We start from the raw sequence: 19,634 nt of genomic DNA, 5'->3' as shown, positions 1-19,634 counted from the left end.
TTTAATGTATTGTATCCCATCAGGGCAGCACTCAATTTTTCAAGTTGAAACCTTTGGAGTTGTTGGCATCTCCTCAACATAAATCTACCCCAGGTAGTCTTTCAGTTAAACTACCAGAACTCTTTCATGTTAATTTCTCTACTATTATTTTCTCCTTTTTCTTGCTTATCTACTACCTGCCTAGAATTCAGCCCAAACAAATCTGATCTGTTGTCAGTGTACATTGGTTCCGAAAGTAACAAAACGACAGATCACTTTTACCCACTGACCCATCTTGCCTGTCCTAACCCCTTCTTTAGAGTTCTTGGATAGCCAGATGGTTCAGTGGATAAAAGTTCTTGCTGCTTAAGTGCAAACACTTGAGTGTGATCTTGGGAACCATGTAAAATAGGAAGGAAGACATATTATGCTTACACATTTGAGCAAAAATCACCTACATGGATGTTCACTATAGAACTTGTTTAAGTGTGGTGTGTAGAAATGTCATAACACTATGTAACTATAAAAAAGAATAAGAGAGATTTATGTGTATTGGTTACTAAAAAAAAAAATAGAAACAGGGTCTTGCTGTATAGCCTAGGTTAGCCTCAAACTCACAATCTTCTTGCCTCAGCTCCTGAGAGTAGGGATTACAGGACTATGCCATCACACTGGCTCACAAGATAATTTGTCAAGTGGTAAAGAAACAGAACAATGTGCACGATATGTTGACATTATGGTTTTGTTTTTCTAAATCTTTCCTTTCAGAACTATTCAGAATCCAACTTCAGCTCTAGCCAGTGCTGGACAGCAACCTCTTAGAGTCTGATCTGAATGTCAATGCACATTGACTCTTAAAGGGGTAAAATGATAAAGAACAAACTATTTCATGGTTACAGTCTGATGTCCACAATTCTTGTTTTGTCCAGCTGCAGCTAAAGAGAGAGGAAGCCCAGAGCTGCTGTTGTAGTTGTTGTGTTTCTTCTTCTCTTCCTCCTCCCCCACTCTTCTTTTCATTTTTTTTTTTTTTTTTGGTTGTTGTTTGATTTTTGAGGCAGCAACACGTATAGTCCAGGCTCCAAATCTGTTATATAGCTGAGTCACTTCACAGTAATGTGACACTCAACTTTGCATATTCAGTGCTTGGGATCAAACAGGGCTTTAAGCATAATAGGCAAGAATTCTACCAACTGAGCCAGTATCCTAGCCCTAATATTTTTTTTTTTTTTTTTTTTTTTTTTGGTTTTTCGAGACAGGGTTTCTCTGTGGTTTTGGAGCCTGTCCTGGAACTAGCTCTGTAGACCAGGCTGGTCTCGATTTTTAAGAGAATATATTCTATGCTTGTACAGGAATTAAAGGCCTTAAGAATAATGCAGAAAAAACAAATGCCTTTGGGAGAAGAATAGTGGGACCTGGGATCTGTCTTGGAAGACATTCTCTCTTTTTTTTGGCATTTTTGTTGTTTTAAGACAAAATCTTTTATTGCCTACATTGGCCTCAAACTTGTTATGCAGCTGAGGATGACCTTGAATTTCTGATCCTTCTGCCTTCACTTAACACATGCTGAGATCACAGGCATGCACCACTATGCCCAATTTTGAATATGCAATTGTATCTTTTAAATGTAATGCCATATACACATAAATACACAGAGTTAAATAAATGAAACTTATGCTAATAAAATTTCAATCAATTTTATAAAACTGAATAGTTATGAATTATAATACCTTAAGTATTTATATTTATCATTTATTTGTGCTGGGAACCTTTGAATTCTAATCTTTTTATAAGACATATGATAAATTCTTATAAACCTTAACCTATTGTGCTGAAAAACATTAAAACTTACTTTTCTTATCTGGGAACCTATTATTCAGCCTCCTTAAACCCCCCATCCTCTTGCTTTTCCTAGTAATATTCTATTTTCTACTTATCTCAAATCAGTTTACTTTAGTATTCTACTCCTGAGAATATGCAGCTTTTTTTTTCATACCTGGTTTCTTTCATTTAACATAATGATAACAAACTTCTATGAAGGTTGCTGTTAATGATAGGGTGTCATTTTTGGGGGTGCTAAATAATAGTGCACGGGTGTGGTGTAGACTCACTATTATACTTTCTCTAGTCAATGGATACTTCAGGTGATTATATCCCATGTCTGTGTGCTGCAATAAACATGGCAGGGCAGGAATCTCTCTGATACAGTGATGCCATTTCCCTGGATATAGATATCCAGTAACGGGACAGCTAGCCAAGTGACAGTTCTGGTGTTACTTTTTGTTCGGTTTTTAGAATTTTTATAGTGTTTTCTATAATGGGTAAAAAAACATATCAGGAGATAGATTAATTACTTTGATTTGATCATTACACATTATGTGTATGTGTATTAAATTATCACACCTTACTGCATAAATACATACAATTAAAGAGAATGTTAAAACTACAAAAGACCTGCCCCACCCAGGGACAAGCTGGAAGCTGCTCACTCAGACAGCTACGCATTAATCATGAGGCGTCATACATTAGGTGCGATGGGTGAACGTACAGTCTGTGAAGGAGATGAGCATGCGTCCAGATAATCACAATAAAGAGTTACTTCTATCCAGTTTCTTCAGCAGCAGCTGAGTACAGACCTAGCACTGCCTTACAGGTTTTAGTAGAAGGGAAGGATAGGAATGCGCGACCAAAGCTTAATGTAGGCAGCACTAGTGAAGGTAAGAACAGGGGGTAGGCTGGCCTCTGGCCATAAGTCAATAACTGATGGCGTTAGAATCATACAACATCATTTTGAAGAACAGTATGATGTAATAAAAATAAGACAAGCAAAAATGCTCCTCAGACTGAGTGATTAAGTGAATATTTTATATAGAAATTACTAGTAAACTAAAAATATTGCCATAACCTGACTTTCCTTTATAAAATCGCCACACTGAGGAGATATAGGCACAAAGCCCCACCCCTAACCTAGAAACTATTTGCAACTGAGAGTTACTGAGAGAGGAAAAGTCAGTTTTCCCTGAGTCTATCAACCACACTCCAGGGTATGCCGGCCAACACCAAACATACAGCATTTTTCTGTTATTGTTGTTGTTGTGTGTGTATGTTTTAAGACAGAGAAAGAACATGAAGTTGCATGGATAGAGAGTGGGAAGGTTCTGTGAGGAGGTGGAGGAGGGGAAGGAATATGATCAAACTATATCATATGAAAAAAATTTTAAATAAAATTTAATTAAAAATATTAAGTTCATATTTTACCAATTACTTAAGATAAAACATTTATGGCAACTGAGGATGAGGCAAAATCAGTGGCTTTTGCAATCATGCTAGAAAATGAAGTGGTAAAGCACTTACTATTGTGTAGTTGGTTTCTCCCAGTACTTTACAGTCTTACATGATTCGTATTGTATGGTAAGATATAAGGAGGGTAATGGAATGTGTCACCTCTATGATGTCTTTTCATTTGGACGTCTTAAAGCATCTGTGAACATTTACTATTCTAAATATAATGGCAGATACACCAATGAAGTTAACAGGGCAAGAAACAGTAAAACAGTTAAAAGCCAATTGATAAATCAACAGCAATCTCGAAAAGGACATATATTCCCACTCCTCTTACTTGAACTTGATCCTGAGATCTAGCTGCCTCTGCCTGCAAGGTGCTGAGTTTTACAGGTCTGCACAGTCATGACCAGCCCTTTTTCTAGTTCTAAGCCCTGTCCTTATCCTGTAATTTCTCTTTTCTTAAAAAAGTCTGTGTTATCTTTGATGTTAAGTAATATGACAAAATAGGGTTTGAAAACAATAATATGAGTTTAAACAATGAATAAATAGAATTGACTTGTTTCAATAAAGATTCTAGTATAATTTGTTAGGATGGATTGAGAAAAGGTATTAGTAAATTCTAGAGGCAAGAGAACCTGTAATTGTACATAGTTCCTCACACTTCTATTTTCCTACATCTATTTTAGTCCTCAATCTTCCCTTTCATGTAGCTTCTTAATAAACATAATAGACTACTGAACACCAGTACGATAACCAAACCATAACTAGGAATGCAGTACAGTATCTTAAAAATATTACTTTTATTTGACAACATAATCTTCTATATTATACAGGGAATTTAATTTATAATAACCACACAAAGCATCATAGTACACTTATCATTATGCGTAACAAAAATTACTGTGCAAAAAAGCAGATTTAAGTATTCAGAACCAAAAAATTCAAACTCCCTTTAGAAAACTAACTCCAACATTTCATTAACAAGTGGCAGAGTGTGTTGGTACACACTTTTAATTCCAACACTTGGGAGACAGAGGCAGGTGGATCTCTGTGAGTTTGAGACCAGCCTAGTCTACAAAGTACATTCCAGGACATCCAGGACTACACAGTAAATTCTTGTTTAAAACAACAACAAAAACCAAGCAACAACAACAAAAACCAAAACAAACAAAAGAAGCTGCTAATTTCTGACATTATTAGTTTTATTTGAAACAAGAATGATTAATTCCAAGCAGGATTTAGTAAGGATTGTGAATAAAATAATTTTAAATGATGCACCGTTAGTAGCCGCTAAACTTCAATTAGTGAAATCAACGTTTTCTTTTCTTCTTAAATGGCTTACCTGCGCATTGGCTTTCCTTCCATGCACCATGAAAAGTATCCTTCACCGTATTCTAAAGCCGTACCTTAAGCAAGAGAAAAGCAGTAACTTACTAAAAACTTTCTGATTTCTCCAGCAACTTTCATAATCATTTCACTCATTTCGTCTGTCATCAAGAATCTTGCATCCCGATATAATGTTTGTGCAGACGCACAATCATAACGGAAGGCAGTGCCTTTAAGATGACCATCATTAACTGAGGATGCTAAGTCGATTGATTATATGGAGGGTGAGGGAAAGTGTGAAAGTGGAAATGATAGCTAGTCGGTTTTGTCTCTGTTCGAAAAGCGCTTGGACTCTCTCTCTCTCTCTCTCTCTCTCTCTCTCTCTCTCTCTCTCTCTCTCTCTCTCTCTCTCTCTCTAACTTTGCCTTCAAGTGTATTTGCAAAGCAAACACTAGATACCCAGAGCAGTACTAATTTAATGAGTCGGATAGGAACACTGGATCTGAAGGTTAACTTGTTCTGAAGTGACAGGGGCAGGCCGAGGTACTTGTTTTTAAAAACAATTCAGTTTCCAACCAGCCCGGACAGCTTGAACAAGGGCAGGGAAAGTACAGCGCCAGACTAACGCTCTCCCAAGCAATCGTCTTACTTCCCGAAATACTGTCTACCACCAGGATCTCGCTGGCTTCCAAAGGTAAAATGGGAGGCATTAGTGCTCACTCCCTCAGAATCCCAAGTGAAGCTGTCCAGGATGCGGAGCCCCAGCGTCCCCAGACAGCACAACACAGGTTTCCCCTGGCGGCAAGACACCGGCAAGTAGCGCAGTCTGGCGCACGGCAAGGCCCGACCCAGGCGCCTCAATAGTCTCTTTTCGGCACAGACTGACAGGCGACCTACAAAGAGCTGCCCTAACCCCACTGGGCAGTTCGGCGAGTTGAGATCACAGATCTGCGGAGCGAGACCTGGAGCTCTGCTCTCCATCCCCTGCTCTAAGGCTCTGACTTACTGGCTTTGACACTTTTTTCTCTGCGGCACCTTTCGCTGCCTCCTCCGCCCTCTCTGTCTCCACCTCTGGCGCCGCTAGCGCAGGGAGGATGCGGCTCCCGCAGCAATTTCCTTTCTCCGCACCCGCCCCTATCCAGAAGCCGGAAGTGGTCCTGTCCCTAAATCCTTCCCGCCGGACTGCCCATGTTCGGGCAAGTGGTTCCGTTCTGGGTCCGGAAGTAGCTGCGCCGCTCGCTGAGTGTTTCCCAGTACTGGAACCGTTAGCGTGTGTCCGGATAATTTATTGATGTATTTAAAAACATCCTTCTTCTTCACTATCCCCTGATATGTTTCATAGCAAAAGCAATATAAAGATGGAAATAGTTGCCGGAAGCTAGGAATTTTGATTTGCTTGTAGCTGCTGGGTTCCCCCACCTCCGCCTTTTTTCTTTTGGATACAAATGTTGTCCATGATTGTGGATTGAATTCTTACCACATGCACACAAGGAGCTGACTAGTTTCTATCTATCAGTCCCCTACTATGTGTAAGTCTAAGGACGCTATCAAAGGTACCTTACCCTCTAGTTTTTCCTCAACACAGTTTCAAGATATTGGAGTTTAATCCAAGATTCTGATGGCGTCTTTTCTCCTTAATTTAGATGCTTCTTTTGTGAACTCACTTTAATCCTAAGAGGAAAAACGCTTTTTGTATTTTGTTTCAAAATTTTCCTCAATAATTGGTCGTCTTGTTTTTACAATATATTTAGAAAGCAACCAACAAAATAGAAAGTGAGGGTTACAATTTTAAGTATATCAGTAAAAGACTGTTGCTGATTTGTTGAAAACTATACTAGACGTAACTAAATTTTTTTTTTACAAACATATTAACATATAAATAATGAGAAAGGTCCTAGGGAGCCTCCCGTTGTCTCTGCTGGGGGTGAACACTGGAGGGGCACTGTCCCCACAGGCTTCATGTTGCTGTGAGGTCTTATGGCAGCTGCTCTGGATCCATTGCTGGCTTCTTTGGCACCTCCAGGTTCAACTGCCAGTCTATCTTCCACTGTGCTCATTACGAGCTGGAAACCTTGAACCTGCAGCAGTGGCAGCTCTTCAGCCCGTCATCGCTCTGGCTCAAGCTCATGCTGAAAAGGACGCTTCCTCTCCCGACAGTGCTTCTTGTGGGCAGGCCAGTCCTTCTGCTGGCACTGAGAGCCACAATATCGAGCCACCTGGCAACGCCCACAGATACTGAACTCCCGAAGCTGCTTCTCAATCACTGTACAAGGAGGATAGTGACACTCATAGTAGGTACAGGAATTCTCTTCCTCTTCCACCACATCTCCATTGGCATTATAGTACCGGGTCACATTCAGGACAGGGAACTGTTCTTCTATAGGGTCCGTGGGAAGCTGCTGGATTGCAAGCCAGTATAAGCTTTGCTCCCTTTGCTTGCTGGAGGTCTCTTCAGCTTTGGGTCGCCAGCCCCATGGTATTAACTGCAAGTTGTCCAGACGATTGTCCACAGTCACAGCATTGAGATGTACCACCTGAAACCCGGGAGCCACACCTCCCCTGTGTCGTTCCCACAGCAGCTCATGCAGAAGCCTGCCTGAGCCCCTTCCTCGGTTTTTGTCGAAGGCATATGCAAATATCTTAGCACCATTTCCATCGGCATCTACTTCCATTCGAGCCTCAAAAGAGTAGCTCTCCACCAGTGGTATGTCTTGCTCATCTATCAGTGTGTACTTGGTCTTTCCGGCCACCCGGCCGAGCCGCACGATGCCCAATTTAAAGTCGGTCATGGCCGGGCCTGCGCTCTCGGCAGCCGGAGCCGCTCCCTCCGGAGGCTCCCGACCGGGCCGGGCCGGAGAGAGGCCACGGCACTCCGGGTCAGGCCGGGGCCGGGGTCAGGCCGGGCGGGCCGAGGGCGGACGAGGCTGGGCTGGGTTCGGGCCACCGCCGCCGCCTCGCGCCCGCCGGACCTCGTAACTAAATTTTTTAACTCATCTTTACATGAAATCTACAGACTCTGCAGTTGTTTTTGAGAGAAAATATACCTTTTATTAATAAACTTGTAGTTGGAGATGATTGGTCTTCAATATTGAAGAAGGATTTATGACCATCATTCATATTTTGCTGATGGCACCAAAGCATTATATGCAAGGGCACCTGCAAAACACCTTTTTGGAATTCACAGCATGTCAGGGTTACAGCCTGGACTTATGTTGTGTCTCCCTTGGCAAAGGTTCAAAGGTTCTTGTTCATCTATATTATTGGTACTTGCAACTTTAATTTTGTTTTGCCAATCTGGTGGCTATCAAATGGCTTGGATGTACATTTCTCTGATCAATTGAAACGTCATTTTATATGTGCAGCTGGCAGTAAGGTTTCTTTTGTGTGAATTGCCTAAAAGGCATCTTCAAAGTGACCCTTAGAGTCTCCCAAAATATAAATTATAATTTTATAGCTACAAATTTCAATAACAAAGCATAAAAACCATTAAGCAATGCTAGTAACTAAAGATGGAATTTTAGCCTATGGCCAGGGAAAAAAGTAATAGTTTCTATTCTTGACAATCTGTGATTCATTCTTCAACCCACTGTAATCTGGCTTATGCTTCTACTTCTCTCTTCAAAGGGGAGCAGTTCAGTGTGAATCAGCTTTTCCTGTTTATGTCAAGACCTATCAAACTATACATAGAAATAAGCATAATGAAAACCTGGCATTTCCAATTATTATAGAACTACAATTCCACTAAGTCTTCATCTTTGGGGATTGTGAATTTCTAGTTGAAAATATACTTAAAAATTGGTTTTACAGCCGGGCGGGTGGTGGTTCACGCCTTTAATCCTAGCACTCGGGAGGCAGAGGCAGGCGGATCTCTGGGAGTTCGAGGCCAGCCTGGTCTATAAGAGCTAGTTCCAGGACAGGCACCAAAGCTACAGAGAAACCCTGTCTCAAAAGACCAAAAAAAAAATTGGTTTTACAATATGTGAGACAGTGGTAACAATACTTTCGAGACCAATGAGCTTAACTTTTAGACTTTCAGTTAGAAATAATATCTTGTTTGTCACGTATGAATTACATAGACTCCAAGGTTTAGGTGTAAACAAGACCCATGGGATTCTTGTTTTGTCAAGTACTCATTCTTGAGGAAATAGTCACTGTAATGATAAATAAAAAAGAAAGGTGAAGTGGGTACTTCTTGGCAGGCCCTGCCAAGGTGTGCTACTAAGCAAACATGGCTTGTGCAATAGAGTTAATGCAAGACATTTATAGGGGGAGGGAGAGAGTGAAAGGCCATGTTGGGGTGGTGACGTGAAAGAGGAGGCAGGCAAGCAGTCAGACAGGCAGACAGACAGACAGACAGAGAGGCAGAGAATAGGGAAGGGGAGCAAGAGACATGAAAGGCAAGAGAGGAAAGAAGAGGCAAGAGAGAAAAAGAGGAGGCAAAGACAGGAAAGAGGTCAAGAGATGAGAAAGAGGCAACACCCTTTGTGTTGCCCATTCGCCTTTGGTCACTAATGAATGTGGTGTCAAAAAGGCATAAATTAATGCTTTGTAGCCTTTTCTTACCCTGGAGTTTGGTATCTTGGGTTGTAGGAGCTGCATGAGTAACAGAAAATCTACCCTAACTTGTGTATATGAGTGAATGTACTTCCCAACTCTGGGAATGTGGTTTCTTTTAACTGGTTCTTACTCATTTGGCAGGTGGGTGTCTGAAGCTGACCAGCACTTCCAGAATGACACGTGGGAGCTAACAGGTGGTTTAGGGGTGTCCTTAATGATTTGGGAATTTGGTCTTTAGAAACATGGATGACTTAAATTTTCTAAGAGGTGTGTCAGGACACTGCATAGATGAATGTACACTTTGTAACAAGGCTATGAATAAATATTTAATAAGCTGCTTTGGAAAAAAGAGACAAGAGAAACAAGAGACGATAGAGGAAAGAAGAGGCAAAGAGAGAGCTGTACCTGGCGGGCACTTTTAAGGGTTGTACATGTCACACAGCTGTCGATGGAAAGGCACCTGGCAACAGGTGATGATGACGTAACTACGGCAGCAGAGGCAGGCTGCTGCTGTGGTGGGAACAGACAGACATTATAAAATAAACCACAAATTACATGATTGTTTAGTTACAATAGTGGTATAACTGAAAATGACATACAGGATGCTAACAAAATAACTAATAGGGAACCCAAATCTGGTCTCAGTGATAGGGGAAGTATGGTTAGCAGCACTTAAGATACGCTTCAGCATTGTTTGACCCCAGCAATTGATACCTTAGTCATCTCCTTTTCTGCTATTGTGATGTATTAAAATATATTAAGAGGGTGGGCTGTGTTTTTCCAACATGAGATGCAATGTTGTTTGGTCACTCCAACCAAAGATGAATAAGCTCAGCAAACTTCTTTTCTTTATAAAGTCCTTGGGCATAGATATTTTGTCATAACAACACAGAGAGCCCTATGACGGGAAATCAATGGAGAAGCTCTACCATTGCTCAGACCAGAGGAGCGATCCTGTCCTTCGAATCCTCAGACTGCGTCCCTTAATTTCTTTGAAGATGAGTATTTTCCTGTGGAGATAAGAAAAGAACCCTGCCCCCAACCTATCTGTATTTCTTACCATCAGTATGCTCGCCATCCTTGTGAATGAATTGTTATTTATCTTTTCCAACTGGCTTCTCTTCTTCAAACCGAACCTTTATTAATTTTGACGCTATCCACAATTTTCCCTCACCTGTGGAGATAAGAGCAAAACCCCTTCCCCAACGCAGCACATCTCCTGGCTTCCATTGTGAGGTCAGCACATCCTTGAAATAAACTGGTTGATTTAGTTCAGTAGACTTTTACATTATCCAATGTCTTTCTGCAGCTGTTGTTCCCTTCTCATTAGCGTTGAGAAAATTCAAGGTTAACAAAGCATTATGTAACCTATTTCTGGGGGTGTTTTCCACCCCTTTCTGTTTGTTCAACATATCCTTTATAGTTCGATTTGATCTTTCTATGACTGCTTGACCTGTAGGATTGTATGGTATACTGTAACATGCTTGATATTGTAATAATCAAAAAACCATTTCATTTTCCTAGAGACATAAGCAGGACCATTATCCGTCTTTATTTGTGTAGGTATACCCATGATAGCCATGACTTCTAATAAATGAGTGATTACTGAATCAGCTTTTTCTGAACTTAAAGCAGTTGCCCACTAAAAGCCTGAATAAGTGTCAATGGTGTGATGAACGTATTTTAATTTGCCAAATTCTACAAAGTGGAACACATCCATCTGCCGGATTTCATTCCTTTGAGTGCCCTTTGGATTAGCCCCTGCAGGCAGTGGCGTTTGGTTATAGAAAGAGCAAGTAGGGCATTTCTTTACAATCTCCTTAGCTTGTTGCCATGTAATAGAAAACTCTTTCTTCACACCTTTGCTATTAACATGATGCTTTTTATGAAATTCAGAGGCTTGTAGCACACTACCAATCAATAATTGATCAATTTCTGCATTCCCTTGTGCTAGAGGACCTGGCAGACCCGTATGGGATTGGATGTGTGTTATGTACAAGGGGCAAAGCCTGTTCCTGATCATATCTTGAACCTGGAGAAACAATGAGGTTAGTTCTGTATCATCAGGTATAAATTCAGCAGTTTCAATATGTAAAATAACTCTTCCTGCATATTGTGAATCAGTAACTATATTAATAGGTTCTTTAAAATCCCTTAGCACCATAAGAATGGCATATAATTCCGCCTTCTGGACAGAATCATAAGGACTTTGTTCCACCTTACCCAAGTCTTCTGATTTGTAACCTGCCTTCCCTGATTTATTGGCATCAGTATAGAATGTACGGGCTCCAGTTATTGGAGCATCACGGACGATTTGAGGAAGAATCCAAGAAGTTCTCTTTATGAAGTTAAGCCTCTTGCTTTTTGGATAGTTGTTATTAATGTCTCCCAAAAAATTAGCACAAACTCTTTGCCATGGTTCATTATCTTCCCATAATTTCTTTAGTTCATCAGCAGTGAAAGGCACTATAATTTCTGCTGGGTCTATGCCTGCTAGTTGACGAAGTCTCAGCTTGCCTTTTATAATTAACTCAGAGACTTTTTCCACATAAGTTTTCAGTTTCTTACTTGGTTTATGTGGTAAAAAGATCCATTCCAAGATAATATCATCTCTCTGCACTAAAATTCCTGTAGGAGAAATTTTTGATGGTAGTATGACGAGAATACAATCGAGCTATGGATTCACCCTGTCCACATGTGCCTGTTGTAATTTTTCCTCAATCATTGTCAGTTCCTTTTCTGCTTCAGCCGTTAATTCTCTGGGACTGTTTAAATCTTTATCACCATCCAAGGTTTTGTTCAAATGAATTATTAGATCAGGTGTTATCCCAATAGCTGGTCGTAGACTGGAAATGTCTCCTAACAGTCTTTGAAAGTCATTGAAAGTCCGTAGGCGATCTCTCCTAATTTGTGCCTTTTGTGTCTTAATTTTTTGCAAACCTATTTTATAACCTAAATAATTAACAGAATCTCCCTTCTGAATCTTTTCAGGAGCAATTTGCAATCCCTATTTAGGTAAAAGTATCTTTATTTCTTCAAACAGTCTGTTCAAGGTTGAATCGGATAACAAAATGTTGTCCATGTAATGGTATACTATAGATTTGGGAAATTTCTTGCGTATTATTTGCAGTGATTGGTTCACAAAATATTGGCACAGGGAGGGGCTATTTAACATACCCTGGGGGAGGACGGCCCAGTGGTACCTCCTCGAAGGTTGAGAATTGTTATAAGTAGGCACTGTGAAGGCAAATTTTTCTCTATCTTCTTTTTGTAAAGGTATAGTGAAAAAACAATCCTTTAAATCAATAACTATGAGAGGCCATCCTTTTGGTAATAAAGAGGGCAAAGGAATTCCAGATTGCAGAAGGCCCATAGGTTGAATAACCTTGTTAATGGCCCTGAGATCAGTCACCATTCTCCATTTACCTGATTTTTTTCTTAACCACAAATACAGGAGAATTCTAAGGACTGGTAGATTCTTCTATATGTCTAGCATCTAATTGTTCTTGTACCAGCTGTTCTAAAGCCTGTAACTTTTCTTCAGCTAACGGCCATTGCTTTGTCCATATTGGTTTCTCAGTCAACCATTTTAGAGGCAAGGCTGTTGGTATCTCTGAAGGGACATCAATTGCTTGTTCTTGTACAGCCCAAATGGCCGGTTTTCTCCGTTTGTAATATCTTTTAATATTATTCTCAGAAATATAGGCTCTAGAAGTAGCAGGAATGTTAATTTGGGTATTCCATTGTTATAATAGGTCACGACCCCATAAATTCATTGCAATATTGGCTACATATGGCCTTAATTTTCCTATTTGTCCCTCTGGCCCTATACATTCAACCCATCTTGTGCTCTGCCTTACTCGAGATAGGGTTCCAATTCCCAGGAGCTGAACATTTACATTCTGAAGAGGCCAATACGGATGCCAAGATTCTGGGGTAATGATACTTACATCAGCACCTGTGTCCAGCAGGCCAATAATAAAAATGCCATTTACACACACTCTCAGTTTAGGTCTTTGATCATTTATAGAAGTTTGCCAAAACACATGTAACTTATCTTTCTGATCATTATTGGTTGTAAGAGTAGGCATGGGGCTTCCTAATTGTCCTGACGAGGCACCTTCTCTGCAGAAACTGGAAATGACTGAACCATGTTTGCCATGGGGGCCTGAGAGGCCCCCCTCTCACGTTTCCCGTCTGTATCAGGTTGCCTTGTCTATCTCTTGTAGACCTGCATTCATTTGTCCAATGTCTGCCTTTTCCACAACTTCTACATAAACCTGAAGGCTGAGTCCTCTTATTTCTGTTATTTCTAGAAGATACATTATTATTATTTCTGAAAATCCGTTGTCTACAATTCCTTTTCATATGACCCATTTTGCCACAATTAAAACATTTGGTATTCTGGTGTCTCCTTTTACCATTGGAAATTGCTTCTTCTACCCATGTTTCAGTGCCATAATCAAATGTATCAACATTCAGTGTATGCAAGACCCATTCTTCCAAGGGCGCTGATCTGAGCTTTAAAGGCCCCAAAATCCTTTTGCATTCCACATTTGCATTTTCATAAGCCAAAGACTCAATCATTATACATCTTGCTTCTGGGTCAGATATCCCTATTTGTACAGCCTTAGTTAGTCTTTGTAAAAAGTCACTAAAGGGTTCTCTCTGACCCTGTTTAACTCTGACAAATTATTCCATTCTCTATCCTGGGTCTTGTACCCTGTCCCAAGCCCTTAAGGCTGCTGTAGTACACATGGAGAGTGTGTTTTCATCCAAATTAGCTTGTTCCTGAGGGTCAGAAAAGAGCCCTTCACCTAGAATTTTATCTAGGGAAATGTCAATTCCCTTCTCTTTTTCCTGCTGTTCTAAAAGTCTAGCCTCTTGCCTGAATAAACATTTCCATTTCAATTGCGGTCCACTCTCAAGTACCGAAGAGCTCAGCTGGAGCCAGTCCGAGAGGATTGCTCTGCTTGTCGTGGCCCAAGATTTTAGCATCGCTTTAACAAAAGAGGCATGCATCCCAAAAGTCATGACAGCCTGTTTAATTTCTTTGAGATCATTCATACGGACAGGCTCCCATGTATCTTCCTTGATGACCCTAGGGTTTCTGGAACCAATCACCTTCTCTGTTGTTATTACTGGAAAGGCAGGTAGAGCTGTAGGTAGAGCTTTGTGGAAATTGTCCCGGAGAGATTTACCCACAGATGTAGTTAAAATTTGCCTTTCTACCCCTAGCTCCTCTTCATCAGAATTTAGAAATTCCTCAATCTTTTCAATTCTATTCACCATTGCCTTCCACAATGTCTAAATCTCCTGTCCAGAATTATGCTCCAAAGCCTTCATTGAGGATTCTAAAGTATGAAGTTTGTCCATTAGAGATAACATCTCATCTTTGGACATAATTTTTATGGCATAAACCGTGCCTTCTTGTATTGACAATCTTTCCGCCAATCTGCCATACGCTTTAGACAAAATCTGATTGTCACATTCAGCAGTTTTGATTCTCTCAGTTAATGTTTCAATTCCTACAGAAAGGGATTGAAGCTTACGATCCAAATCAGCTGTTCCCTCTTCCATAGTAATGAATTTCTCCTTAATATCAGCCATTAATGTTTCAGTTCCTACAGAAAGGGACTGAAGCTTACGATCCAAATAAGCTGTTCCCTCTTCCATAGTAATGAATTTCTCCTTAACATCAGCCTGTACCTTTTTAAAATTTTGTTCGGTTGATCGAGTCATGTTAAACAAAGATCTGTTCTCTTCCTGGAGAACTTCAAACTGATTCTTGAGAAGATTGTTGTCATTCTCAATTGCTTTTAAGCGTTCAATCTCTGCCTTAAGAATCCTGGATTCATCTCGTAAAGACTTTATCATATTTCTGTTATCAAACCATTTAGTGCCAATGAAAACTACGAATCCCAGAAGGATCCATAGATGTGGGGTGATAGACACCTCTTGTAAAATCTCCCACATGGTACAATTAAAAAAACTGTTAGATTCTTGAATGGTAACGTGTTCAGACATTTTATTTATAAAAGAAAATTTTTTTTACCTGCAATGACCAGTTCCTGCCAGTGGTGGTCTCTGTGGTTTTGGAGCCTGTGCTGGAACTAGCTCTTGTAGACCACGCTGGTCTTGAACTCACAGAGATCCACCTGCCTCTGCCTCCCAAGTGCTGGGATTAAAGGTGTGCGCCACCACCGCCCGGCTAAGTCACTTTGTATCAGACCAAATCTGCCGCTGTGGCGGCTTTTGTTGCAAAACCGCAGGTACTTGAGCTTCCACTAATTCAGGCAGTGGGGTTCCACTGCAAACTTAGCCAAGGCAGGCAGGGAGGGGTTAATTGCTCCCACGAGCAGGTGGGGCAGAATGGGCCTGTGTGGCCGAGTGTATCTCGGACTCGGCACTGGGGCCCGAGTCACGAACTAAAAAACGGCACCCGGGAGCGTGCTGTGTTAGCTAGCTGGCTACACGCTTAGTCGGGGGCAAAATAGCCCGACGTTGGACGCCAAAATGTAATGGCATAAACTAATGCAGACAGATTGTAAAAATATATACAGCTTTCATGGGGAAATAGACTTACAGAACCACCATTCCCATGGAGACCACGAAAGCAGAAGCAAGCGCTGTGAGCAGGCTCACCAGATTTATAGGTAAACATTAGCCTGAGGCGAACACGCCCCTTAAGGGGCGGGACTTATCCCTACATCTGTGTGATTATTTCAGGTGTAAGCTAGCTGGGTTGCCAGGACCAAAAGCAGGCCCTCTCTCATTCAATAGAGGGTGTCCTTTCCAGGTGCCTCAGTTGGTCTAAATCTCTTCAAGGCATCTATCTGGTTTGAAACACTTTTTTTTTTGTAGCTTTTCTCCTCTGAGAGTCTTCTTTGTAACTTAGCTTGTCTAAATCTTCCTGACATCTGGGCTCATGCAAGAGTCTTTCTTTGCAGCTCAGTTTCTTTTTTTCCCCTTCCTCAGGCAGGGAGGTGTAGCGGCATAAATGAACGGCAGACGGAAATTATAATAAAATATTCAGCTTTAATTAGGGAAAGACTCACAGAACCGAAGTTCCAGCGGAGAATAGGAAAGCAGAAGGGAGGGGGGGAGCACACCCGCAATCTTTATAAGTAAAAAATATCCTCGGGGGACCCTGCCATACAAACAAGGTGATTGGCTGGGTCTCCCCTACAGGGAGGGGACTAGTGAATCTGGTCAGTTTCAGGGACTTCCTGAAGCTATTTTTGGATTGTTTACTTTCCTGCTTGAGGAGCTTCCCTGTAGGATGGAATGTTTCAATCGCTCATGAAACTGTTGCCCAACAGGTTACAATGAAACTTTAGTGGCCTCAAGTTGGCATGACTAGGCTGGGTCATTATACCCTACAAAAGTCAAATGTATTTAGTATATACAAGTAGGGTAAGAAAATACGGATGCATTTCTTGAGTGGAAAAATACCTCTTTGACTGAAGGGATCGGTATCAGCTCAGGACATCCCAAGACAAAGTTCTCAGCACAAAGGAAATTTATTTGCCCTAGAGAGTCAAAGGGCCAGGAATAAGACAATAAGAGTCAGAAGATGAGGGAAGAGGGAAAAGGAACAAGGAAGAGGGAGATAAAAGGACTGCTTCTGGATAAAGAGAGACAGACATGGCCTATAGAAGCATGGTTTATAAAGGTTAAAAAAAAGGGGGGGAAACCCCCATATTAGAATGAGGTGTTTAATTTTAATTAAGTGTGTTAATTAGGTGAGCCAAAGAGGGATTTTGATGGCTGGACTTCAATACTTTGGCAGCTAGACCTTAGTAGTCAGCCCCAGGAGGAGGAAATGGTCAAATAAGGATATAGACCTCGATGACTGGTTTTAGAAATGCAAATGGTTTAGCAAGACAGAGGGAATGGGGGAGAAGGGTGAGGCTGTCAGAGTCACGTTTGCCACGCTAGAGCTGGCCAGAGTCCCTTCATTGACCACAGCTGAATGTTTTTTAAGGATTAGATAGCAGGGAGATGGGTCAGTGGGTAAAGTGCTCATGGTGCAGGCATGGAGATCCAAGTTACTCGAATGGATACTTACTCTAGGTATGAATTTACCTTTCCTGGATGCAATGCTGCTGCCAAACCTCACCATCTATCATAGTATTCCTCCTGGAATCGTTTCTTCCCACGGAACTCATTTCACAAAGAAGTGGAGCAGTGCACTCATATCGAATGGGGTAAAGATGGCATAGAAATTGTGGGGGTGACCAGCTGATAACTGGCACAGTTGAAGACTCATATCCTGAGATGGAGTTCCCCACTGAGGGCCAGGACCCAGAGGTGGGATACCCCCAGATAGAACCAAATAGAAATAACAGAGTGAAAAGAAAATAAAGAAAGGTCAATGAAATGATTCCTAAAGATATTCTGCTATACTCATAGATTGGTGCCTAGCCCAGCTGTCATCAGAGAGGCTTCACCCAGCAGCTGATGGAAGCAGATGCAGAGACCCACAGTCAATCATTAGGTGGAACATGGGGAATCCTGAAACAGAGGAGGGAAGAAGGATTATAAAACCCAGTGGTGTCAAGAACACCACAAGAAAACCCACAGAATCAACTGACCTGGGCTCATAAGGGCTCACAGAGACTGAACCAACAACCAGAAAGCCTGCAGGGGACTGACCTAGGCCATCTGTATATATATTACAGTTGTGTAGCTTGGTCTTCTTGAGAGACTCCTAGCAGTGAGGGCAGGGGACGTCTCAGACTCTGTTGCCTGTTCTTGGAACCTGTTTCTCCTGCTGGATTGCCTCATCCAATATTGGTGGAGGAGGGGGTGCCTGGTCTCATTGCAGCTTGATATAACCGTGATATCCAAGGGATGCCCGCCTATATCTGAAGAGAAACAGTGGAGGAGGAGTGGATGGTGTGCATGTGTGTGTGTGTGCGCGCGCGTGCGTGAAAGTGAGAAGCACTGGGAAGAGGGGAGGGAAGGGAAGCTTCAGCTGGGTTGTCAAAACAAGAAGATAAAAAAATACATTAACTTCATTGAGCATCATGCTATGTATGTATGTATGTATGTATGTATGTATGTATGTAGACCAGGCTGGCTTCAAAATCACAGAGATCTGCCTGCCTCTGCCTCTGTCTCCTGAGTGCTGGGATTAAAAGTGTGTACCACATTATCTATCTATCTATCTATCTATCTATCTATCTATCTATCTATCTATCATCTATCTATCTATCTATCTATCTATCTATCTATCTATCTTTCTATCATCTATCCTTGTGTATGTGCATACATGTGTATATGTATATTTGCCTAAAGAGGTCAGAAGAGTGTCAGCTCCCTAAAGCTGGAGTTCGAGGGTGTAGTAAGCTGCCTGGTGTGGATGCCGGAACCGAACTGCGAGAGTATGTGCTCTCAACCAACCACTAAGACGTTTTGTCAGCCTTCAAACATTGGCTTTAAGAAGTATCCATCTTCGGCTCAAGTGCCAAGCCCTTCTGAACTATCACCTCCTCTTTAATGATTTCACTGTAGAAACAGAAATGATGTTTCCCTTCACACTTGACTTCAGAACAAAGACTTCCTGGTTTTCTCTCTGCCAAATCACCTGAACACATGTACTGCTTAACAAGTAAGGTGGCAATTTCGCAGGTTTTCCCTTCAGTTTTCCCCTGGTCATCCCCACCTCCAGGACTGTTTTGAATTTTAAATTTCTGAATAAGAAAGAATCTAACACATCTAACTTCCAAGTTCCTTCTGCTTCTACCATGTGAGTTGTCAGGAGGCAGTCAAGGTAACACTAACTTTATAAATTCCCCAAATAACTCGGAAATTGTTGTGATCCAGCTGCCCTCACACCCCCTGACCCACAGGGGAACTTCCTTGGGGTCTGTAATTGACAAGGATGCTTGTGTTTTTTCTGGCTGGTGGGTCTCCACAGAAGGAGTGGAGGTATAAAAGGTTGCTGGGCAAAATAAAGGTTGCTGTTCTTCCACCTGAAAAGAAGGCTCCGTGTCTCAATCCCGCCCCGCCCCGCCCCCCCCCCTTTCTTGGCTATCCAGGCTGCGCTGGCCGCAGCAGGAAATTAGGCAAGGTATTTAGTTGCATTTTTAAAATACGATTCATCCTCATATTTTCAAAAAGAAATCAATTTAAAGGCAAAAGAGGAGACCAAAACGAGCCATCAACATACTTCAGTTTAAAAATTGTTCAAAACAGACCAGTTACAGAATATTTTTACAAAATAAAACACCTGCACGCCACGGAACGCAAATTTTCGTTATTCGGGGAGAATGCCTCTAAGCTTCTCCCCTCCAGCGTCCTGTGCCTTTGCATCCCTGACCTTCTCGCACAGCTGGAACCTAGGCTGTGAGGTGAGGCGCGGCTGCGCGAAGTGCGCTGTCGCCATGGTAACCGCGGAAGCCTGGGCCCTAGGAGCGGTGAGTAGGAGTCCAGGCGCTGAGGTCCTGGGTGGGCGATGGGGGCAACGAGGCAAGATACACCCG

At 41.7% G+C, this 19,634-nt stretch overlaps 3 protein-coding genes and 1 non-coding gene across 5 annotated transcripts in view; 2 read left to right on the top strand and 2 right to left on the bottom strand.

The window, feature by feature from the left end:
• Positions 1-5,708, bottom strand: part of Klhl20 (kelch like family member 20) — a 46,305-nt gene extending 40,597 nt beyond the window's left edge. Inside the window, exons 1-2 of one of the 2 annotated variants that reach the window (XM_057770813.1) lie at positions 5,594-5,708; positions 4,604-4,667 (exon numbers count right to left, since the gene is read on the bottom strand). In XM_057770813.1, the coding sequence (XP_057626796.1) occupies positions 4,604-4,626 (23 nt within the window). In that variant the 5' untranslated portion in view covers positions 4,627-4,667; positions 5,594-5,708. Of the gene's footprint in view, positions 1-4,603; positions 4,668-5,589 lie in introns of both variants that reach the window. The other variant, XM_057770814.1, reaches the window with a different exon arrangement.
• Positions 5,709-6,449: 741 nt separating this feature from the next.
• Positions 6,450-7,552, bottom strand: LOC130874868 (zinc finger MYND domain-containing protein 19-like). The gene has a single exon (XM_057770408.1). The coding sequence runs from the start codon at positions 7,374-7,376 to the stop codon at positions 6,693-6,695; it is 684 nt and encodes a 227-aa protein (XP_057626391.1). The 5' UTR covers positions 7,377-7,552; the 3' UTR covers positions 6,450-6,692.
• A 1,512-nt stretch (positions 7,553-9,064) lies between these two features.
• LOC130875240 (small nucleolar RNA SNORA13) lies at positions 9,065-9,197 on the top strand. Its single transcript, XR_009057178.1, has one exon. It is a non-coding gene; the product is annotated as a small nucleolar RNA SNORA13 (small nucleolar RNA).
• Positions 9,198-19,541: 10,344 nt separating this feature from the next.
• Positions 19,542-19,634, top strand: part of Ankrd45 (ankyrin repeat domain 45) — a 30,385-nt gene continuing 30,292 nt past the window's right edge. The window contains exon 1 of the mRNA XM_057769999.1: positions 19,542-19,568. The gene's annotated coding sequence lies outside the window, so the exon portion shown is untranslated. The remainder of the gene's footprint in view (positions 19,569-19,634) is intronic.

Source organism: Chionomys nivalis, chromosome 5 (genome assembly GCF_950005125.1).
Source record: "Chionomys nivalis chromosome 5, mChiNiv1.1, whole genome shotgun sequence".
Lineage (NCBI taxonomy): Eukaryota > Metazoa > Chordata > Mammalia > Rodentia > Cricetidae > Chionomys > Chionomys nivalis.
This window is presented reverse-complemented; position numbering and strand designations above follow the sequence as displayed.